This window comes from Kryptolebias marmoratus, linkage group LG16 (genome assembly GCF_001649575.2).
Source record: "Kryptolebias marmoratus isolate JLee-2015 linkage group LG16, ASM164957v2, whole genome shotgun sequence".
NCBI classification, from domain to species: domain Eukaryota; kingdom Metazoa; phylum Chordata; class Actinopteri; order Cyprinodontiformes; family Rivulidae; genus Kryptolebias; species Kryptolebias marmoratus.
In genome coordinates, this window is record NC_051445.1 from 5,694,171 (window position 1) to 5,718,968 (window position 24,798).

At 38.6% G+C, this 24,798-nt stretch overlaps 3 protein-coding genes across 3 annotated transcripts; all 3 read right to left on the minus strand.

The window, feature by feature from the left end:
• Window positions 1-3,553: 3,553 nt before the first annotated feature.
• Window positions 3,554-8,676, minus strand: ethe1 (ETHE1 persulfide dioxygenase). The gene is made up of 7 exons (XM_017423694.3): window positions 8,540-8,676; window positions 7,337-7,481; window positions 6,386-6,534; window positions 6,046-6,175; window positions 5,702-5,791; window positions 5,350-5,466; window positions 3,554-4,490 (listed from the first exon to the last, which is right to left on the minus strand). The coding sequence occupies exons 1-7, from the start codon at window positions 8,570-8,572 to the stop codon at window positions 4,444-4,446; spliced, it is 711 nt and encodes a 236-aa protein (XP_017279183.1). The 5' UTR covers window positions 8,573-8,676; the 3' UTR covers window positions 3,554-4,443.
• Window positions 8,677-9,432: 756 nt separating this feature from the next.
• On the minus strand, window positions 9,433-14,350 carry LOC108240304 (persulfide dioxygenase ETHE1, mitochondrial-like). The gene is made up of 7 exons (XM_017423679.3): window positions 13,744-14,350; window positions 12,815-12,959; window positions 12,346-12,494; window positions 12,012-12,141; window positions 11,471-11,560; window positions 11,038-11,154; window positions 9,433-10,909 (listed from the first exon to the last, which is right to left on the minus strand). Exons 1-7 carry the CDS (start codon window positions 13,951-13,953, stop codon window positions 10,863-10,865), a joined length of 888 nt encoding a protein of 295 aa, XP_017279168.1. The 5' UTR covers window positions 13,954-14,350; the 3' UTR covers window positions 9,433-10,862.
• Window positions 14,351-15,949: 1,599 nt separating this feature from the next.
• LOC108240329 (transmembrane protease serine 13) lies at window positions 15,950-24,321 on the minus strand. The gene is made up of 10 exons (XM_017423717.3): window positions 23,956-24,321; window positions 23,203-23,762; window positions 20,670-20,762; window positions 19,808-19,942; window positions 19,375-19,540; window positions 18,439-18,617; window positions 17,696-17,791; window positions 17,252-17,394; window positions 16,967-17,122; window positions 15,950-16,136 (listed from the first exon to the last, which is right to left on the minus strand). The coding sequence occupies exons 2-10, from the start codon at window positions 23,621-23,623 to the stop codon at window positions 16,086-16,088; spliced, it is 1,440 nt and encodes a 479-aa protein (XP_017279206.1). The 5' UTR covers window positions 23,624-23,762; window positions 23,956-24,321; the 3' UTR covers window positions 15,950-16,085.
• Between the last annotated feature and the right edge of the window lie 477 nt (window positions 24,322-24,798).

Consider the following 24,798-nt stretch of genomic DNA (forward strand, 5'->3'; position numbering starts at 1 on the left):
AAATGAGTGCTGGATAACAGCCTGAAAGCTGCTGAAAAAGGCTAAAAGTAAGTTGTTAAAGGTTAAACAAGCAGAGACCAAAAGTAGCAGGACCAGGGCTCTCAGGAGATTTTGAGCCACTAGAAGTCGTTAGATGACGTCATCGCCTAATTTTCATGTTTGGTCATGTTGATCAGGCTGTAGGAGAGAGGAACATCAATGCTGGCAAAAACAAATATAGTAAAAAACACTCAAGATATGTTTAGAACTATGGATGAACTTTATGAAATAGTTTCATAACTTTAATGCTTTGCCTGAACTTACACTACATACTGTAAATAAATTCTGTTAGAATATCAAACTTAACCAAAAGACAGAAATGTGATAGCGCTACATTCAACCCTGCTCTTTTATCCGTGGATCATACTACAGGGATTTATTTTAGCGTGACAGTGTCAGTGAAAAAAAAAAAAAAAAAAACATGAGATTAAAACTATTTTTAATGTAACATTATTATATTTACATCTCTCTTTGTAACCCAGGGCGGGATCAGCGGCAGCTTTGCACATGTGTTATTCATATGCAGTGTGGACACAGAGCGGAGTGGGTCTCCTCTCTGCTGTGAGACTGTCAGGGCTTGGGAAGTGGGAGGGGCTTACGGCATGCTGACGACAGGAACTGCAGAATGATTGGTGCTTTCACATGTAGTCGCCAAAGTCTCCAACAACACAGAATAAAAGACACTAGATCTGTCACTAGTTGCTTTTCTAAAAGAAAGTCTCTAGAAGGGTCTGAAAACTTAAATAAAGCAACAAAGTCGCTAAGTTGGTAACATTGCAGCCATGCTCGCTATTGTGCTCCAGCCCGTGCAGAAACATTGAGCTGCCCATTGGGTTCCTCTTCAAAAAAAAGTGTGTGTGTGTGTTTTATTGTGAGAAATATAAAGTGTGGCATGTGTACGTTGTGAAATGTGTCTCACAGTCAGTGCATGAGACTTGAGAGCCGTGAGCAAGACAGACGCTAAACTGAGCAAAACAAAAGTAAATGTAGAAAAATTGTGGCCAAAATTAGCAAAACTGTTGTTAAAAGTAGCAGAATGGTAGCTAAAGAAAAAAAAAGCTAAAAGTGACAGAAGAACAGGTTAAAGCTAAAAGGAGCATCAGAAGAGGAAAGATAGAGCAGGTGTGCAGAAAAGGATTTCAAAAAGAACATTTTTGAAGAAACTGAAAATACTTCAGTGTATTTCTATGGGGAGTTTAAACAAAGTTCAGTCATTTGAAAAGTATAAATAATCTTGTATTGCAGAAGTGATGGCAGTCAGATGTCTAAGAATGAGCCGCTGTGAAATGTTTGAGATCAGAGCTGTTTAACGACAGCAGTGGTCCACTTTGGTCTTGGCAGGATTCAAACTAGCTGTTAGCTCATCAGTCATTTTGGACGTAAACTCTATTTATCCAAACTGGCACTGTTCAAGAAGCTATAAGATATAAATTCTTCATAAGTTTTCCACAGAAACACACTTCAGAATGGCTGGAATATCCCTTTAAGAATTCCCACTCACTATAGACACATCTGTACTGAATCTGTTTTAGTCCACTTTCATTTCTGGTCAGAAATGTGATATTTCTGCTTCATTACTGAGGCTGTATGGGATGGTGGTGATTTTGTTCACACCAGGCTTTGTGCTCACTTCACACTCTGAGCTACCGAGTGTGAAGTCTGTATGCTCCATTTGAGCCTGTGTGTGAGCAGAGTTGGGCAGAGAATTCCCAGCGAGTGAGTAGGTATGTTTCTATCACGTGACTACTTTGGAATCACAAAAACAGAAAAAAACTGAGAAAAGAAAGGGTCATTTACACAAAAAACCTGTCAAACTGGATTAACAAGATTCAGCAACTGTTGTCTGCAACTTCTAAAGCCAAAATAGTTTTATAAATTCAAGGAATAGCTGCAGGGTTAATTGTTTATAGCCAAATTACAAAGTACCTTATTTCTGTATCATGACCCATCCTTTGTGTGTTTTAATCAGAAAACATCCTTCAGACAAAACCATTTCATTGGTGAGAACGTGTTTAACACAAACCACCCTCTGTTCCTCGGTGCACCACGTTGAAGGGCAGCTTCAGACCTGATTCTCCAGATGCTTTTCAAATGTGTGAATTTGTTTTGCTTCACAAGCCAGCAGAAACCACGGAGAACTGAGAATCTAACATGATAAGATAACTTAAAGACAAAAAGACACGAAAAGCTCTCTGCCATCAGTTTGTGAGCAGTAAATATTTCCAGCTTTGTTTATTAATTAAAAGTGTAACTAACACACAGTGTATTTTTAACTGAGTATCAAACAATAATATTTGAACAACAGGTCTGTTTTCAGAATTTTATGTCGTTTTACACACTAAAATAAACCTTTACGTTATTTCAGAAGTAACAGTTTGATGCAGCCTTACAGGGACTCCGTTATAGATCACTACCACAGTTTTTTGGCTGTAATTTTTAAATTTTTAACAAGACAACTTTTAAAAATGAGCACAGCGGTTCAAATTTTAGATAAAGACCAATCAGCAGTGGACTCACATGTCGCTTCAGTCATAAAAGAAAAAAAGTTTGGAAATAACAAACTATATAAACCGGGTCATACTGTGACAACTCTGAAAAACTTCTTGCCGAGTTTATTTGGATAAAAGTTTCTAAATGATCGTTCAGTACATCTACAACATTCTGTGTTGCTGTTGCCTTTTAATAGTTCTCATGATGATAGCCAGAGAGGTTATGTCTCAGTTGTTTAACACATACAATAAGGCCCTTATAGCAGTCTTATACTCAGCTTGTTCGTGGTTAAAATACCACAAAGACTTAAGAGTCCTTATAAAGTTAACACTGAGTACCGCAGTACTGTGACTCTGTAACACTGCAGATAGAAAACAAGTTTAAGGTTAAAACGGGACATAAAACGTATATAAACTGACACCATTGATTCCCTTCAAGACACCACATAATGACTTTTCTTTAAGGTCCCAGAGTAAAATCTGCTCTCCTCTCTCAGAGGCCTTTATCACCCCGGCTGGCCTCTTTACAGCTTTTTGTGAATGAGCTGATAGTGCAGTAGATTCTTTCCAGTGACATGTGGCTGGCGTGAGAGAAACGGTGCAGAAGTGTAAGTGGGCTGAGACACTGAAAGGGGGGCCCGGCAGATGGGGGACAGGACAGCTGGCACAATACACCAACCCCGCCAACAACATAAAAAGATTCATTTTACACAGAGAGCAATATTTCTTTAGCTGGAGCAACAGCGTTCACTGAACCGCTTGACTGAAAACCAAAACAGCCACGACACTACGTGTGACAGAAGGATCGGCTCTTATTGTTGTTTGTGTCGACGCTGACAGAGACAGCTGGCAGACGGTTCATGTGTGTGGGCTGAAAGGCTGAAAGGTGTCATCTTGCATGAGAGGAAACACCCACCTGCAGATAACCTTTTCTCTCGCCCACACTTTCTATTATTTCTAAACACGGTGCTCGTTCTCAGCAAATTAAGAGTCCAGGAAGGCTTTATTAGAAACACAAAACACGCTGTAACAATTCAGTTTATTTAAGAACGTACAATTCACAACAGAAGTCATACTTCAGACGTAGTAAGCGAGGGCAATTACAAATATTCCAAAGTTAAGTTTGTTCCAATGTGATGTGTTCAAATACAGCGAACTCAGGTGCAGCTCAGACACCGGATCTGTTTATAACAGATGGATGTAGTTTAACTTTGCATCCACTTATTATCATTAGAACTTCTTTTATTTCAGTACAAAATCTGATACCTCAACTTTACCATTACATTTTTTTAGATAAAAGATATATCAAATTATATATATCCATGATATGTTTTCAAATACAGCAATAGAAACTTGTTTCTTGTAGATTTTAAATGCTAATAGTGTAGACTCATTTTCCTATGCAAAAAGGCAGTGGCTGGTAGAAGGCTGAGTGCAGTGCAGGAGAGTGTGTGTGTGTGTGTGTGTGTGTCCTTGGCTAAAGGAAGTCTAGAATCACAAAAAAGGCCACGTGGAAGAAGTTAATTGTACTAGTAAAGTACCTATAAATACCAAATGTAAACTGATGGGGTATTTTTATAGCTCAGTTTCCAATCCTAAAAACTTTATCAATTTTACTTTTTTTTTTTTATAACAGAGCTGACCAGAGAAAGAACAATCATTTAACTTAAGCACAATACAAAAATAGTGTTTTTTCCTCACATACAGAAATATCTTTCACATTTAAAATAGTCATTAAAGCATTTGTAGTTTAAGAACAAAGATAAAAACCTTAGCAGCTACACAAAATGACAGCTATTTAAAAACATACATTTTTTATGAAAAGCCAATAAAACTTTTACAAATGCACCACTTTGTCAAATCTTGCTAATGACACGTCATTGTTTTTATTTCCTTGCTCCTCTCTGCAGGGCTTTCAGAGTCCGTGAACGCCACAAAGCAAATTAGCCGGGACTGCAACATCTGCGAAGAAGAAGGGGAAAAACGAGTTTGTTTTCAGAAGACGTACAATGTCTTTTTTTTTTTTTTTTTTGCCTGGACAGGTTTATTAGAACACGATCTTTTAAAAATCAACCAGAACATTATGACCAACCTTCTAATGTAGAGTAATTTCCAATTTTGCAACCAAATCAATCATGGTAGGTCAAGGCATGGACTTATCTAAAATATCTAATCTAAACTCCAAATAAGCGTCTGATTAGATACCAACAGTCTTTAATCCCGTTAACTCGCAGCGTCACACAATCCCACCCCTCGCCAACAACTGACCGTGGGATAATTATCTGACATTTACAACACAGAGGTGAACTTATCCTTCATTCAGGAAGTAGCTTAACATCGGCTGGATTGTCCTGAAGTTTTCTCCAGAAAGTGAGGCTTCTAGTTAAGCCTTGTTTTGTGTTTTATTTATTTGGCTTCAGAGTTTAAAAGGACTCGGCATCACTTTGCCCATCTTCTGCTGCTCACACCAGTTGTTTGTGCTTTCAGCAGTCGCCACTCATGAATATTTGCACCTTGTTAGTTTGCAGCTATGCAGCATCACACTATCATATACTAAATGTCCTGACAGCCTTTGGTAACATCTGGTGTTCACTTTTTCAGCAAATATGGCCCATCTTTCTCTCCTTATGTGAATCAGCAAGTCTTGGCACCAAACACTTCATCTCTGGTTTATTAGTTTTCCTTCTATAACAGAGAAGGAAACTGTCCTTCACCGCCAGGTTCTTCTGTTATTGTTTTCATTTCACATGTCATTTGTCATAATATCTGTCAACTACAGAACAGAAATGGTGGCAACAGGATTATAAAACAGTTTTATTACCCATTTTCTTTGGCCTGTCGAGGTTCAGGTTCGCCATGATCTTCTCGAACTCTTCCAAGCTCTTGGTCAAGCGAGGGTTGAACTTGAGTTCCTCCCCAACTGTAGAAACCGTCTGACCTGATGCCCAAAAAAACAAAACAAAACTCAGCAAATATTTGACAATTTGTATGATATCTGAGCAGTTGTTTTGTTCTGCTTCTACATTTGTACAAGTAGTGAAGTATTTGAAAGGGAAAGTAGGAAATTAAATCCTACAATCCAAATGTTTCAGCATATTACTCCTTTTAAAAGTTGGCATATAAGCAATCATGAGATATGAAACTTTAAAGATTTGAGTGTGTTTTCAGCCAACCTAAATAGTCATGTGCTGGATAGAGGAGGCACTCCTTAGGCAGACTTAAGATCTTCTCATGAACCGACTGGTAAAGCTTCGTGGACGAACCTAAATAAAAACAGAACAATGATGTAACATCTATGAAACTGTGCTCATGCAGTCAAAATATTTGCATAAAAATTTAACTAAAAATCTGTGACAGTTCAGGGAAAAAAAAAGAAGTTGTACTGTGCAGCAGTAAAAGGGTAAAAAAAACAACAATACTATACTGCCCCCTTGTGTTCATCCAACACTTTTACACGTCTGAGTGAAGAAAACATGAAAATCAATGAAAACAAAGAGCAGTAAAATCATGTTCCTACCCTGCTGGAAGTCCGTTCTGCCGCAGCCTCTGATGAGCAGAGCGTCTCCAGTGAAAGCCATGCTCTGATCACACAACACCAGGGTTATACAGCCATCAGTGTGTCCTGGTGTTTCTCTAACACTCAGGTGCTGGACACAAGAAAAGACAACGGTTAAATGCTAAAATGCACCCAAGAATTCACAAAGTAAGAAATGCATAAATACAAACAATATAGAACTATAAAATTAAAATGACTGAAGATTAGTTGATGTTTGTACGCAACTAAATCTCCACACAGGGTAGTGAAAAGATTCACCCAACCTAGAAAAGATCAAAAGTTTTGCTCTAATATTACTTACAAATTTTCCAAACTTGATCTCGTCCCCCTCCGACAACTTGATGTCTGCAGCTGCACCACTGAATTTAGAGATGGCACTCTTCAACCCATCCACCTGTTTCTTCATGAGCCCAGTGCTTGTTATGTGGTCTGCATGGCAGTGGGTGTTGACTACAGAAAAAGGAGGGGAATGAAAACAAATTATTATACAAACGTAATGTTAGAGAACTGTAAAGTTAATTTGACCTCTTCTAAATGGATCAAGTTAATCTGTCAAAAGGATGTGATCATACCGTGTTATAGGTAAAGGTTTTAATAAAAATCATTTAAGTTCAATGTGTAATAGTTGTGCATATTTAAAAAGGACAATAGTGGAGACAATGGTTAATGATTTAATATGGATGCACACAAACATCAGCTTCATTACTGCCCTTGGTTTGGTGCCAGACAGGATGACAGCAGGGACTGATTATTGTCTCCTGGGTCCTGGTTTAGTCACAGTGACTTTGCCCAACAACTGACAAGAATTATTACCTTTTATGGATTCTAAAATAGATTTTCTTGAGTTATACAACAACTGAAAAAATAATGTGTGAATGATTGTCAATTTACTTTTTTTTTTTTTTTAACCATTTTTACCCTAGATTTTTGTGAAGCAGTAAATTAAAATCAATTTTTTGGCAAATCTGTATCATTTTTTTCTGCTCACATAAAAGTATTGAGACTGAATACTTTAAAACCACACAGCTATGTTATATAATGCATATCTTATTGTTTCCCTGACATTAAAATGAAAGAAAATAACAACAAAACTAAACAGTACTGGACAAGACTTCACACTGCTGCTGCAGTGAAGTGAACCAATCTGATGGAAATGTGTTGAAAATATAAACAAGATTAATGAGATCCAAGATTTCTAAAAAGGATTTTAACTAACTTGTACCCCAGCATTGGGTACATACCAGCAAAATACCTGCAAATTTCAGACTGAGCCCCAGTTCTTTCACAAGCTTCACATCTCTGTCGAGGGTCTCCAGCACAGGATCGATGATGACCGCCTCTTTGGTGCTTTTGTCTGCCAGCAGGTACGTGTAGGTGCAGCTCTCCTTCTCAAACAGCTGAACAGGAAGAACAAGTGAGTTAAAGAATGACTGCTAAAGCAGCATCAGTTATCAACACGCAGTGGGTCACGTACTTCATGCCTTCCCTCCTCATCATCCTCAGACTGCATGTCTTTATGTGTATGTGTGAGATAACAGATTATTACGTAACGCTGCTGGTTAAGAACAAAGAATGTGTGAGCTTTCTAGGGGTGCACAATGTTAAAGAAAACTTTAAATATCTGATATTATTGTTTTATTCTCTTCTGTTATCACTACAATATAAACTAGGTGTGGGTCTCAAGGCCAACAGGAGTCAACTGGATTGAACAAACAACATAAATGTACACAATACTTAAAATAAAATGGTCTGTAATTTATTGCAGTCCTTTGTGATATAGATATTGCCTTCAGTGATATTGCTTTGGCAATAAAATTTCTATATATTGTGTGTTTACATTTCATAACCTGGTAAAACGATCTGCCCTGAATGTCAACGTGTTTACTTACCACAGAGCATTTAAATATCACAATAAATGGACAAACTCAGGTGCTTTGCAAACTGCTGTAAGCTGTAAATTAGCCTTACAAACACATGAACATGTTTTTTTTTTGGCACTAATGGAAGCCCACAGTAGCTACAAGCTGTGGGGCATTTTAGAGGTGCTGAATTACTGCTTTGTTTTGTTTAGTGAACCAACACAAAGGTTGAGGTGAACCTGAAGTGACTGACTGTCAAACAGCGCCCTTTCACTGATGCAGAGATAAGGGCTGTCACCGAGCTTTTCTGTTGACAAAAACAGGCCTTAAAAGTAAGGCATGTTTTTGACTGGAAAAATACCGTTCGGGTTTATCTGTTAACTCATGAACTAAGTTTTTTTAAAAAAACAGGAGTTTCAGGTAACAGAATGATGATATTACCCAGTATGCTAACGGCTAACAACTTCCTGCTAACCTCAACCTGCTGTATCTGGATCTGTTTCCACAATAAGCTGCACGTTATGGCAAATTCAACCACGGGGGGAAAAACAAAACAAAACAAAACAGAAAAACTAGTAAAAACAGAGTGGACCTACTTGTCTGAACAGCAGTCCGTCGGTCCTCGCCATCCTGGAGCAGTTTGACCTGCTTGTGTTCACTCGTAGCGGCTCAGTGACAAACTTCACGCCGGGACAGGAGCGTCTTCTCCGGGCAGCAGCTCAGTGAGTTCAGCCCCGCCCCTCCGTGGTTCCTCTTAAAGAGACAGAGCCACACCCCCCCGGTCCTCACCCAGTCATCTGAGAGGCATGACTGGATGAATGTCTGAACCCTGGGGCAAAACAAAAACATGTCGATTCACAGCTACACTTCACAACCTAGAAACTGCTCTGTCATTGTGTCATAATTCAGTTTAACAGAGGAAGGTGGTGAATTCATCCCTTTTATCACTGAGCTGCACAGGTTGTTGGAAAGTATTTCTAATTTACTGGAAGAAAATCTGTGAAAAATGGAGTGTGATTGCTCAGAGCTGAGACAGCTGAAATTATTAAAGAACAACAATACTATTTTAGCTGAGTGCTCTGCTCTTTTTAGCTTGTGGCTAGTGTTTTAGCTAAAATCTGAAGATAGCAACGGCCTAGCTGTAAGTAGCAGAACAGTAGCTTAAAGCTAAAGGTAGCTAAAATCCACAGGAGAGCCAGACCAGACATTTAGGCTTGCTTCACCCTGAGTTTGTGTCCTGTCCAGCTGTGGTTGGTTGTGTAAAGAGTTTACAGTGAGCGTGTAAGCTCACGTTATTTTATCTTGTGACTGACTCGGGACCAGAACCCGACCGCCAAAGGAAAGGATCATGTACAGATGGAGAACATTTAAATGTACTTTTGTTTATAAGGTTTCTACAATCCATCTGAGGGCAGCAGGACAAAACTAATATTGCTAAAAGCAACTTTGTACTGTCATATTTCAAAAACAGAAGATGCACAGAAATGGGGCCGTTCTTGGAAACCTTTATTCAACTCGTTCACATACAGCCACATGTACTAAAGATCAGGAAACAAAACAATGGTCTTAAAACATTGTTCCTAACTCTCAGTAAATCAACAAATTTCTGAAAAGTTGTGATTATCAGTGATGGAGAAAAGAAGATGATCCTGTTTCAGGTTTTAATTCTGCTGAGTCATAGTGAACAGCCAAAAACAAAAGGAAACAAAAACGCATTAGTGCTTTTATAGGATGCCCAAAAACTGAAAAAGAAATTATAATAAATGATGTTACTTCTTTTAGATGTAAACTACAGTTTGTAGATTCTGTTTCTGAACTTCAATGGATTACCAACACATTATATTACCCATGAAGTTTGAAAATTTACAAAACTTAAAAATGTGAAACACAAACAACTAGTTAAGTGCAAGGACTGGACTGAAAAGGTGCATAAAACAAAAACTCAAGACTGTTCCAGGAAAGTTTGGTTTCTTTTGAACTGTTATGAGAATATTTGACTGATCAATGTCTGAAAACCTCCACAGTTCTGTAAAATGTCATAAACCTGAAAGAGGATGTGCTTTTTCTTTTTAACAAGACCACAACCGTTTTCACTTGGTGAATTCCAGCTAACTGGTCCTAAATCATAGCACAACTAACAAGTTAGTTTAACAACGGCTTTATTTTGGCACTGGCTCCAGAACGCATCACATACTGTAGCTTTCAATCGTGGAGGTTTCTGTGGCAGAGACACGTTGTTTTGGCTCATAAACTGGTAAAACTTGAAAACACTGCAGCACATTAGAGTCGTCTTCAAAATCTGAAAGCCGATCTGTTGCCTGTCGTCAGTTTTTACAATAACCCGCTTTTTTTCCTGTTCACAAAGGAGCCCAACCCTCGTGAAACCAGGAGAGAGGACCAGAAGGAAACGTCCGCAAGAGGTTGAGTCAGAGTTTAAACTAATGATTAATTAATTAAACTTAACATGTATTGTTTTGGCCATGGGAGGAAACCAGAAATAGCAGACAAAATGCACGTAAGTAGGCCATATGTGCTGTAAGATGACAGTGCTACACCACCACACTGCCATGTTTCCCACCTTCACTCAATAAATCATAAGAAGACAGCTGTACAGAGGAAAGAATACACACATTTAATTTAAGCACAATACAAAAATGTTGTAAAGCTATTTCTCATTTTCAAGTCTATTGTTACAAAATTCGACAATGTTTTTTTTTTATTTTAAAGCACAATCATTTCCCCCTCCAGAGCTGCAAACAAACAAACAAACAACTGGTCAAACATAAATTACGAAAAGGTAATGAAGCACTTCATGATAAACCTGTCAGGGTCATTTTTTCCAAAATAGACATGTGAAAATGAAACACTTTAACGTTGTGTCAGAGATCCTTTTTAAGGATGTTTTCATCTGCAGGACATTCAGACTCCGTGTAATCCACAAACCAGATTAGCAGGCACCGAAATGTCTGCAAAAGAAGAAGGGAAAAGGTTATTTTTAGACATTTGTGCAGTGAAGTGTCAGACATGGCATTTTACTGGCACGGGAACTTGTGTTAGTTTAAACAGATATTAGTGGTTGCGTCTGTTTACATACCTATTTTGTATGGTTTGGGGAGATTTAGGTTCTTCATGATCTTCTCAAACTCTTCTTTGGTCTTTGTCAAGCGAGGGTTAAACCTGCGTTCCTCCCCAACTGTGGAAACCGTCTGACCTGGTACACAACAACAGAAAACAGCCCAGGATGACATCTAGGCTCTCTGAGGCTTTAAATGTTTACCAGAACCTCTTTAACCAATTCACACATGAAGATAAATCACACGGTGAACTGGAAAACAAAAAAACCCAACAAAAACAAACCACCTGATATTCTCAGATCTAATTCTTAAATAAGATTCGATGAGTTGTTTGACATATTATAACAAAAAATTGTAATCTTTCCTTTAAATGGTAAATACTAAGCAAAACCATGAATGGTTATTAGACAGAACATAGTTGTCAGGATTTATGTGTTTGAATTTTTAGCCAACCTAAATAGTCATGAGCTGGATAGACGAGGCACTCATCCGGCAGCGTAAAGATCTTCTGATGGATTGACTCATACAGCTTTGGAGCAGAACCTGAATAAGAAAGAAAGTGTAAAAAATGAGGATCATCAATAATCAATAAAGCTGAAGTTTGTATAAAAGCTCTGACAAATAAATACTTCCAAAGGAATATGACAGAATTAAGACAAACTGAAAAAGTCATGTTGGTGGACTTGAAAATACTAAATACTGCCCCCTTGTGGTTGTTTAGTAGAATAAAAGTTTTCATTTTTATTCTTCCCTGTCCTGCTCCTTTGGTCTCTCTGTCCTGCATGTTTTAGATCCCTCCATGCTTCGATAAATGTGGCGTAAACTGATGAGTCATCAAAAGGCTGAGATGATTCATGTATTCAAATCAGCTGTGATGGAGCAGGGAAACATAAAATATGCAGGACAGTGTTCCTCGAGGAGCAGTGTTTGGAAATACTGAGCTGAGGAATTTAAACATTAAACCAAAGACAAACAAGTAGAAACAGGCTCCTACCCTGCTGGAAGTCCGTTCTGCCGCAGCCTCTGATGAGCAGAGCGTCCCCGGTGAAAGCCATGCTCTGATCCCCCAACACAAACGTTGCACACCCATCAGTGTGTCCTGGTGTTTTTCTCACAGTCAGATGCTGGAGATGACAAAGGACAGTTGTTAATTCAAGGCAAATTTCAGCTAAAAATTATTCAAAAGAATTACAAAATAACAGATGAATGCAAAGTACATGTTCACAGACTGAACAAAAATGAAAGGAAGTCAAACATTTGACTCAGAAATTGAAGTGATTCACTGTACTGTATTAAAAAAATGTATATAAAAAGTTTGTTCTTCTTACATGTTTACCAAAAGTGATCTTGTCCCCCTCAGACAAATGAATATCTGCAGCTGCACCACTGTATTTGGAGATGGCACTTTTCAATCCAACCAGCCTTTTCTTCATTAACCCAGAGCTTGTTATGTGGTCCGCATGGCAGTGGGTGTTTACTAACAGAAAAAAAAAGGAATAAAGTACAGGTCAACGTGGAAACGAGAAATGGAAGTTGTGTTTTTCTGCAAAGGAATCTTGCTGTGGCAGCACAATCAAACAGAGTTATGTAATATACAACACTGAGATGAAAAGGTTTGATTCTTATTACTTCTGGTTTAAAATACCACTATTAATGCCTAAATTAGATGGGCTTGACTGATATGTTAAAAGAGCTGCTTTAAATACACGGGGTTGATCACCAAGACAGATGAGGTATATTTCCAAATGTTGGCTAAAAAAATAATATTTTGTAGCCAGGCTGTGGGAACATGGGTACCTGCCACTTTTAGGTCAAGACCCAGCTGCTTGATGAGGTTCAGATCTCTGTCGATAGTCTCCAGCACAGGGTCGATAATGACGGCCTCCCTGGTTTTTGTGTCAGCGAGCAGGTACGTGTAGGTGCAGCTCTCCATCTCGAACAGCTGAACAGGAAAAACAAGTGAGCGGAGCATGACTTTGCAGAAAGTGCCAACATTTAGCAACGTTAATCACAGTCACGTACTTCACGTCCTCCTCAATAATCAGCCTTTGGTGACGTATTTTTGTGTACATGTGCAAACCAGACTGCGTAAGGAACGAAATTATGATGTGGACCTGCTAGTTTATACAACAGAAGTCTTCTGTGTTGGCATGCTTGGTTCAGCTTGACTTTGTTTGATAAGAAAAAGTTATTTTCTTTGAGCAGATCACTCAGACACCTTACGGTGCAAATACAAACGTGCAAATTATCCATAAAAAGCAGCAATCTGAAGCTGCAGAGAATGCAAGCGGATGTTTACACGGACAGTTTTGCTGAATGGATGTGGTCAAAGATAACAGTCATTAGGGACAATAAAACACAAATCTGTTTTCGGTGCACCAAACACGAGACATTACGGCTCTGCAGAGTCATCATGATTCAGTGGAAACATTCCTGCAGGCGCCATGCTCTCAACTTTACGGTAAAACAGACCCAGAGCAGCTTTATCGAAATTAAAGCAGCGTTAACATTCGTGAAAATAACCCACATAAATTAATTTTAAAACATGGTTAAATTCAGTTTTAACAAACCGACAATGCTCTGATGAAAACAGCCATGCTAACGGATAGCAAACACTTCCTGTTTCAGGTTATTAAATGCGAGCCAAACACTGTGACTTTAATGTGGCGACATATTGAACCAAACAGACGCAGAGAGGTGAACCGAACCTCGAACCCCGAACCCACCTGTCTGAAGAGCAGGCCCTCGGGCTTCGCCGTCCCGGAGCAGTACGACCTGCTGTTCGGCCGTAGCGGCTCGACGGTGGAGCTCACGCCGGGGCAGAGGCGCCTGCTCTGGGCTGCAGCGGAACTCGAGCCCTCGGTGTTCGCCTTGAGGCGCAGCGACAGAGCCGCGACTCGGTGAATCGGCTTCACTCTGTTTATGACAGAGCACATTGTCGCATGTAGTTTGTGCCGAATAGACGTCTGGGGGTGAACGGAACTGCTGCTGCTGTCGGTGTGCACTTGTCGTTCCCGTCCGGTGTCACAAAAACAAAACAAAATAAAAGTCCCCCCCGAATTCAGTCTCGCTGGTTTGGAAGCTTAGCTGCAGCCGTCTGAAGTGCACCTGGCATTGGACACTTTTTATACTGGCTCTGTAAAATTCTTGACCAAGAATTTAGGTTAACGAGCATCAAAAATATGCGCCTCGTTCGGCCAGCTTCCTCCACGCCGGGGTGTCCTCGGAGCGGGTCACTTCACTTTCCAGTGTCGGGCGCGGCGCGTCCGATTCCCAGGCGCGTTCACAGAGACAAGCAGGCACAACACCGGAGGCCTACGTGACAACTACAACCGCCTGGTGTACAACACCCACTTTAAAGCCTACTGTCTTTTACAATAATCCCACCCACTCACACACAAAGGCCTTAAATTATCAATTCACTACTGCAGAGCCTTAAAGACCTCATTTTTGACTAGTTTTTTTTATAAATACACAACAAATACACATAGGTACACCACTACTTCTTCTTCTTCTTCTTCTTCTTCTTCTTCTTCTTCTTCTTCTTCTTCTTCTTCTTCTTCTACTACTACTACTACTACTACTACTACTACTACTACTACTACTACTACTACTAATAATAATAATAATAATAATAATAATAATAATAATAATGCAAAAAGTATGTATTTAATAGTTTTACACCAAAAACATTTTAATCCAAGTGCTGTTTGAATTACACAACTATTTTATCTCAATTTTAAAGCTTTCTGCCATTTTTAACAGTCAGAATTAGCAGCTTTTGTTGCACTGGGTCTTTGTCAAACTCAGAATAGAGTTTGAAATCTTACTTCTAACATACAAAGCTCTTAAAAACCACGTTCCATCTTTTATTAAAGATCTTGTTGTTCCGTATTTTCCTTACAGAGCACTTGGCTCTCAGACTGCAGGTTTACTTGTGGTTCCTAGAGTTTCTAAAAGGAGAAGCAGAGCTTTCAGTTCTCAGGCTCTTCTCTTGTTGAACCAACGTCCAGTTTCTGTATGAGGCTGACATCCTGTCTGCTTTTAAGACTTTCCTTTTTGTAAATCATATAGTTAGGATTGGTTTGGGTTTCCTGAGCTATTCCTTAGTGATGCTGCTATAGGCTGAGACTGCTGGAGGACAAACCGACCACATTTCCTCACTCTGCTGCTGTCTATCCTTGCTCTACTCTCTGTGTTTTTATTTGTAATGATCTCAATCATTAATGTGCTTTTCTTTGTCTTTCTTTCCATAGAAACCACACCTGGACCAGTCATTCAGCATTTGTCTGAGTCTCTTTCCTGTCCTCTCCAACCCCAGTAGGTCGAAGCAGGTGGTTGCCAAACCTGAGCCTGGTTCTGGTTCTGGTTCTGCTGGATGTTTCTTCCTGTTAAAATGGAGTCATTTCTTTCTGCTGTCGCCAACCTGCTGCTCAGGATGGGTCACGATGATAAAGAGAAGATTCAACACAATCTGCTGGCTTCTTTGGGTAGATTCTTTCTACTAACTGGCTTTGATAATGTTTTTATACAGTGCCATGAGATGACTTTTATTGTGACTTGGTGCTCTATGAAACAAACTTAACTGAACTGAATTTAAAGCAATTAGTAAAACAAGTAAATAATGCTTATTAAACCCAACTTAACTAATTTGCTTAAAATGTACTTTTCATTTTACTAAATAAAAACTGTTCTCTGTTGCATTACTATCTGACATACTGTAGTTCAGTTTATTTAATTGTACTAAAGGGACTTTGCATATCTTTTGAGATTTTTACATAAAAGTTTTCTGCCATATCATTTTATGAGTGTGCACTTTATTTTATCACAACTTTTACCCGCCATCATTATCTATCACTTTTGTAACACCTAATTGAACGGCTGTAAATTAAACTGATGAAATGATCAAAAAGCGCCTAATCATATCTTTGTCTTTATTTTTTAGAAACTTTTTTGTCAGTACAGAGGAAGTTGATTGTAAAGTTTTATCACAGGCTTTTGCTTTATGATAACAGCAACAATCAACAAAAGTAGTTATACAGCATGTTTATCTTTATTATTCGTTATCTCAGGGAGAGGTCAGTGTTGTCGTAGGTTCCTTCAGTTCTTCTGGGCTTTCCTGCAGAACATTAAGTATGAGATTTAAAACAATAACAGAAGCAATTCCAACACTGTTACATTTTTATCTAAGCTTTAAAAGGTTAAATTCATCAAATCTAATCGTTTTTCAACAATAAAAAGAGCATGGTTTAAATTATGGGCTCTGGCTTCATAAAATATGATTTATTTTATGTTCTTACAGAGTCTGGCTGAATAGTTTATTGTAATGTGTCACAACAATTCAACCTTTGGCAGGTTTTTATCTTTGACTCTGCGTTTTTAAAAGTTAAGTTTTGTGACAACACACGGGTCAAAGGGGATTTAGTGTAGTTCACCTTTATAACTCTTTTTATGGGTTTATTCATGAGGCCAATTGCTTTCCTTCCCGTGGTACAGTAATCAGAATCTCACACAACCTGTAAATTCTATTCCCCAGGGTGCTATTTTGTTTTCCACACTAAGAAATAATTCATTTTATTTGCTACAAATACCATGTAAACACTGTATATGGGGTGGCACAGGAAGAAAAATGTGCAATGTGATATTATTGATACCAGTTGCAATAAACCCACATTTTCTCCATTCCTCTTTTTTCTAGGGTCATCATGAAGCTCACTGCACTCTCTAGTGTTGCATTAGCATTTAGCCTTAGTTCTACTAAATTAGCTGTCCGGATTTTGGACAGTGGGGACATTATTGGCATATGGTTTGACCCTGCAGTTTATGGCAACACTTTGCCATATTGATATTGCACAATAAAGCTTTCCTATATCGTGCGGCCGTAATCCTAACGGCCAATGAAGACAGGCAAATAAAGAATTTTGCATGAAATACAGAGTGATTCTTTACCTTTGTATATTGTTCAACCCACTGGAGCAGCTCAGTTACTCTGCTGTAGACACCTGGTTTACCTGGCTGCGCACAGCCCTCCCCCCAGCTCACTATTCCCGCCAGCCTCCAGTCCCCATTTGGTGTCTCACACACCAGGGGTCCACCACTGTCCCCCTTAAAACAACAGAATATTAAAGCACAAAATGAATACATACTGAAAGTCCGATTTTAAAGCATATATTAAATCATAAAGCTAAAAAGTATTTATCATACTTGGAAATACATTTATTTCACTATGTATACCTGGCAGGAGTCAACCCCCCCGGTCATGCTGCCGGCACAGATCATCCGTGGAGTAACAAAGTCCCCGTAGACGCTCAGGCTGGAGCAGGTGGACTGAGCTATAACCTTCACCTGAGCCTGATGAAGCTGGTCTGTCACAGAAGCTGCAGGAGCAGAAACAATGAGAAATAACTCCTTTTGGTTTATATGAAACAACATATATTCCCATCCAGACAAGGATGAGGCAGTTGCTGCTTCTAGATTTTAAATCCAGATTTTCAGGATTAAGCTGTTTGTTTTTTTGTCACTTACTGCAGAGAGGCGAAGGTGGGTGATACTGTTTTGCCTGTGTCCGTGTGTGTGTGTGTGTGTGTGTGCGCGCTGGTACCCCTCAGATTGTTTTGTTTGTTTATTCTAGTGGATTTAGGATCAGTTGCAAACTTGTATCTCCTGTATGTGATTCACCTCCTTGTTGAGTAAACCCCCATCCCGTGATCCAGCAGGATGCTCCTGGAGGAAAGGACTCGTTTGTTGTGGGTAAACACACCGGGCGCACCCCACCTACACAGAGAGCACTGCAATAATCTGACATGTATAACAGAGCTGTAAAACGATAAGGTTGCTCTGCTGTTTGAAGGTTATGAAACCGCTTCTTTTCGATTTTCTTTTTTTTTTCTTACTTTTTAATTACATGCAGCAGACTTTGCTCTTTCCACTAGAAGCTGAGCCTTTTGACACTTTAGCATTTTAAAACAAATATGTATCCAGTTCTGATTTATTATGGCAGGCAGCAAGCTCAACTGAATAACCAATACCACAAGGAAATGGCTGGATGAAAATAATCCATTTTTAATAACTTTTATTATGGAAAGTTTTGCAAAATATTATTTTGAGTGTCATATATAAAAAAGCAACAGATGGAAGAGCTTTGAGCACATTAAATGTTTTATTTGCTGCAAGTGTTTTTGAATAGCCACCAGATTCTATAAAGCATTAAATGTTTTTGTACCAAGATTAAATAAGCATAATCTTAACAACTTTGTATAATTCTGCAGTATTTTCTCAAGCCTAATTTAAATAGTTCACATTAGTTTGGTTTACCTGTCTTTTATGATGGAATGTGAAACAATATCAGTAATCCTTTAGAGAAGACCCTAACAACATGCTTTTCTAAACTCTGTCAACAGATGGAGCCATCTCTTTCCTACCAGTCATGTCCATGTCAGTGATGGTGCGCAGCAGGCCCACATCGTAGTCATTACTGTTGGTGTTAAAGAGACGGTTGTAGAAAATCTGCAGGGCTCTGTAGCGTTTCCCCAGAGAGTTGTGTCCAATGTTCACCGTGCCCACCACCACCAGCCAGTCAGCCACTTCAAGCATGTCGTTCCTGCACAAACACAAAACAAACGCTTCAGTTCAAATAAAAAAGTGGACTTATTAATGGGACCAAGTGATTGTCTTCAGAAAATCATTTAGATTTAGATATACAATGTTGTAAAACAATGCAACATGCATCTGTACATTGAACTTGTTTGAGTGCATATATTTTTTGTCAAGGTGCAGAAAAAAATAGCATGAAATCTTTATTTATACTTTGAGCACAAACAGTGTTTTACATATCCTTTAAAGCATTTCATTTTGAAAAAAACCCCAAAATAACACAACAACATTCTTTTGATTTGCCAGGTTTTGAGTGTTTACATGTATTATTAGTTTTTATAAGAGCAAAAATGTTATTAAAATGTTAGTAAATAACTTTGTGAATGAAATTGTGATTACAGTTTTACACAATAATTATTTTCAGAGTTTACTGAGTCACACTGAAAAGGAACTCGTTTTCTGATTAACAATGACTTGTTTTCACTTCAGCGCCACAAAGAATTTAATAAGTAGCTTTTTGTTTGAAGTGGAGCTCAATATTTGTGCTGTTAGTTCTCAGAACCCTGATTAAACATTCAAGGGAAGTGAAGAGTCCCTGCAGACAAAACACCATCTGTTTAATTTAAGAACTGGGTTGCAAATGTGTAAAACACTTTTTCATCACCTTTTTTTAACCTGTTCTTTACTGAAATGATTGTCTGAACAACACTTATTGTCTCCCTGACTTGTTCGGCTTACTTTCTCCCCACATGTCTACCTCTTACTCAACAAAGCAGTGAGCCGCAGTGATGATCCAGCGAGATGAGATGATGGAACCACCACACATGTGCTTCTCCCTCCACTGCATGCTGACTTGCCAACCCCATACGTTTTCTGCAGCCAAGGTCCCTCCAACGATACGTCGTCCATCACTCACTACAATCTGGCAGTCTGGATATAAGATAATGAAGTAAAAAACCAAACAAAATGTAAACACACAAAGAAAAATTGTTAGTTTCAGCTCATATTGACTTATAATATTCAAGTAAAACCCCTGCAGTGATTTAGCTATGAAACCTAAACATATAACTATATTTGTTTAAAAAAAATCATAATTAAAGCTTATTGTCAGAGACAGGAGAAAGAAAATTGGAATGGACAGTTTCCAGAGCTCTGCACACGTTAGTCGTGGATTAGGCTTTACTTTTTCTTTTTTACCTGCAGTAATGTTTCCGGTCTGGTTCACTAGATTCTTTGACAGAAAAGGCAGTTGACTTGGGACACTGCTACTCCCCTCTGCATCCCAGAGAGAAGATGATTCATCTGACTTAGATGGGAATGCCAGGAACTTGACTAATATGAAGAGACAAGGAAGCAATGAGATGACACTCTGCTACTTTAAACTGGCAGCAAAGAGTTATATATATATATATATATATATATATATATATATAAAGATAAAGCTTCATAGCATACAAAAATGTGTTCTTTTCAATGCATTTTGGTTTCACTATGATCAAAAAGACAACATTAATATTCGTGCTCTCTGAGGTGAATCTGAAAGTTAAATTATACACTACGGAAAAAAGAAAGAAAAAAAAATCCACAGGCTTCAAAATGTTGCTGGTCCGTCTCCAGCTTTGATGTAGCTCACATTGGCCAGAACATTGTCTCAGTAAGCTTACTGTACCTAATGACTCACAATAATTTTCAATTCAGAGATAAAAGTGTTGTTTTTTTTCTGCAAAAGTTTGTTTGGATGATGAGAGAGTCAGACTGCTGCACAAAGTCCTAGACTCTGTGGAGACAAATCAATGTGCAAAAACTACATCTGAAAATACCCAGAATACTTTTTCAGATTTAAAACCATATTAATCATGTTATTTTCATCCCGTCTTGTTTAGAGAATAAAAAACTACTCAATGCATCAAGTAAAGATAACTCGGCCTGACAGCACTTGATAAGTTATGAAGTTCAGTTTTTACTCTTAACTGATTTTCTCTAATGAAAAACCTTTTTTGTGCAGCTATTTTTCTTATATCCTAATTCACAGGCAACTCAAATAGAAGCAGTTACCTACCCAAAAGAGCAGAAGCAATGACCAGTTTAATAAAGATTGGGATTCCCACCATTGCTAGCAGCTGATGACGTGTAAAGCCTTGCTTGTTTACACCTACAAACAAAAGACACAAACAAATCATTTAGAGAATCATTAGCTTCAAGGCAACATGAATTTATAATTAGGTCTAGACTTTGACTGTACCAGCTCTTCACCAGTTTAGTCCAATTAAAGGTCCTTTTCAGCTTCATGCTATGTTACTGTTGAAACTATATCAGACATTAGTCTGTTTAAGCTGCAACTAACCAAAAGTCGAAGGCTGCTGGGATGTATAAAATCTGTGACCTATCAGATTTTATGAGAAAATAATGTTTTTGAGTTACCGTTGCATATGTGTTTCATCATTCTGTGCCTTATACTTGAGTGTCATCATGGTGCTGCGGTTACGAGTGTCGTCTGACAGTAAGCAGCATGCGTGGCTATCTGTCTCTCTGTGTGTTAGGCTTCTATTCAAAGTGCCTGATATCTGCTGGGACCAGTTCCAGCTACCACTGCTCCTCCACAAGAACCCCTCAAACACAAAACAACAACAACAACAACAAAAACAGTGTGGTTTCTAAAACTGTCTTTACTTTGTTTCAAAAAGTACATATGTACAGTCTGCACCACAGCTTGTGTGTTTTTATAGGGTGATTTCTGTGCAAGTCATGGTGTTTTCTTTAAATAACTGAGTTTAGGATGTGCAACTAAAATAACCATAGTGGTTTTAAACAGAACAAAACTGCAGCTAAAACAAATATCGATTTTTCATTTAACAAATCTTGAAAAAGTAGAGGGTTATTCAGCAGAGAAACAGGTGTTCCACGGTAAACGCTCCACTACCTAACCCCTGAGCTACAATGTACTTTACAACAAAACAAGTTGTTATCTGAGCTGGACAACGAGCTGCTGCTGGCAGAGACCAGTGAGCAGAGACTTTTAACACTTAACAAACTTCCTGTGCCACTTAAATCTGAACTACCTTAAGTTTTTTGGGGCCAGCAGTGTTAAAAGCTTACTCATCACCATGCAGACTACATGCACTGAATGAGGGCTACATTCTCAGTAGGAGGTAAAGCATGAGTTGCATACAATCAGTTGTACTTAAAACATTTTAAATAACGTTCTGCTTGAATGACAGCTACCTGAGGCAGACGAGAACTGGTGTAACATGAAATCTCTCCCCAGTTTCTGATGAAAGCCTGTCAACAGTGAGGCTGACAGGCTCTGAGAAGAGTCAAGAGAAGTGAACTGTGGGCTCTGGGAGGCATTTTATGCTTTAAAACAGGTGTGCGTGTGTGTGACTCATAATGTTTGGAGTATTAACTCTTTAATGTACTCTAAATTTGTATGTGATTACAACATACAACACATGGAACATATGCCAAAGTAGTTATTTTAAGCATAAGCTGACAAAATTAGTTTAATCTCCAATGTACACCTGAAGCTGTGACGCAGCAGACTGGCTTGGATAAATAAGTGAAAATGAAACAAAATGAATCAATTCATTCAATTCTCCAAATCAGGATAAAAACAAGCCTTAGAGTGAGACCATTTTTAATTAACTGAAACAAAGTATTATTATTCATCATGCAGATTGTAAAACAGTTAAAATCCCAAATGAGAAATATTTGCAGAGTGATAAACACTGTTTTCAGCAATAGTTAATTGCATTTTTATATTCAATTTAACAGCTATTATTAAAAGAAAATCCCTGTTATGAAACAATGAGTGGTGACTTAAAGGTGAAAAGGTTACTTTGAAATCTAACTGCAATAAAAAAAGGGTTGCACAATGCCACTATCTCAGTTTATGATTGTATTACTGAGACTGTAAACAGCTTCCCCAGCACACCGTGAGGTCAAGAAGCTCTGATAAATGTTAGTGCATATATATCTAATCACCGAGATAAGTAGTTACTTTGTCTGTGGATATACAATTGAGTAACATGATATATTAATAATAATGTTATTTTATGTAAGCAATAATTAAAACTGCTTTCTAAGGAAAACTTTCAAGAAAAAAACTTCACAGAGCCTTTTAGAAGAATGAGAATGAAGTGCAAAAATCCTGAGAGATCTGAAATAATGAAGACAAGCCTGCCTGAAAATGGATCCTGAAATATGAAAAAGAAAATCTAACACCTCTGATGAACCAGCAAGATGGATCATTTCTGCTCTTTGTGGTGAAATGTTGGGTCAGGTCAGAGCTGGTAATGTATTAAAAATAAATTAAAAAGCTTTAGCAAGTTGTTTCTTTAATAGAATAGAGGAACGGGACGTTCAGTTTGGACAGAAAGGAAACAAACGATTAGTGGAAATAAAAAACTAAAATAAATACATTTTAAAAAGTTATCTGTAAGAACTGAGCCATCTTTGGGGCCTCACACTCCAGCTGTTGTACAAAAAAAAAAAACACTAAATCTGTGAAATGTGAGTTTTATTCATGTAAGCCTGGATTTTTTAGATTCAATCATAACTCCAAATTAAGTCTGTAACTTAACATATTATCTTACCTTTTTCTTCTTCACACAAATCCTTTGGTAATATCAGATTTACGGATATCTTGTCCAGTGTGTGTCCATCTGACTGCTGAACTGCAGCAGGATCATCACCACAAGGAAGTGCTGGAGGCAGAGATTTTTGATCTTGGGCCTCTGGAGGTTCAGATCCAGAAGATGGGGTTGTGGGAGGCTGAGGTTCTTCTGTTACAGCAGAAGAAGAGGGACATTTTGAACATGGGTTTACAGGAGTTGTAGGTTCATAACTGGGCATGAGCGTGAGGACTGTAGGAGGGACGAGAGACGATACGCTCAAAACTTCTTGTTTGACTGGAGTCTGAAACAATGTTGAAGACAAGTGCTCGGTAGATGGACTGTTTGAGGTTTGCACTGGCAGATGTGAATAAGGGGAACTGATGTTATTTTGCAAATTCATGGTTGTAAGGCACAGCAATCAGTCCCAGATTGCGGAGGATGTTCGCAGGCATGCGTGATGTTGTGGTTTGAAAGAAAGCTTGATACCCGTTGGCTGTGAATGAGCAATGCAGAAATACAGACTAAAACATCAGCCGGTCCTGCAAAAGAAAAATAAGAGATGAAGGTGATGCGTTTGGGCCAGAACAAAAGAATGACTTAAACACATTACCTAGATCAAAGAAAAACACGGACAAAAACAAAAGGTTTGTCATCATACAACATTCGGCATGAAATTTCATCACACACATCTTTGCCATCTCTGCTTTTTAACAAGGTGTAAAAAGATCTCACCTGAACATCAAATAGTTCCATTTGCACACATCAGCCTCATTTGTATGCATAGGATTATTCATCCTCTTGTTTCTTCTGTACCTATTAAACCAATTTGTGCCACAAAATTCATCACTGGTGCACCATCAGTGACAAGACTCTGAAGACTCCCAGTTGCTGCAGAGCATCCTAAATCCAAAGATTTCCGCTCCTTCGCTGTAAATCCATCATCTTTAGCTTGTGGATGTTTCAGCAGTTTGTCACCTTAGCTGCTCTCCTCCTCATTCACCACTTAATTCTTTCAGTCTGTCCCTCACGTTAACCCCTTCCTTCTGCTCCTTCCAGTTCACTTTTCCTCATCTTTCTGCTCTGGTCACAACAGAAGAGGCTGTAGCCATTCGGTCAGTAACAGATATGTTGCCCTTGTTGTCTTTGGAAGTCTATGAAATATGCATGGGGATTATTGTGAGCTTGGGTCAGAGTTTAACAGCAGGGGGTAATGTACACCATGGCACAAAGAGTCACTCCCATTCGTGAACACTAAAAGACCACAGACTCACAAAAACTGAACTGGTGTTCACATCACAGAAATATATGGATCCAATAATCAGCCTTAGAGGCGATCTGAGTAACCTTAACAGTTTCTCAAGGGTACTGAGTTAATCTTTTCATCAGGCAGTGCAGGGTGTTCAAAGTGATGGATCGGCTGTAGGATTACGCAGCAGTTTTCAGGTGGCACCTCTGAGCTCATCACGAAGGAGACATGACCGCATGACAAGAAGACTGGTATAGGATGTCTGTATTTCCACCCTACAGCACGGGGCAGCGTCATTCATTTATAAAACTATAATAAGTTCCAAACAT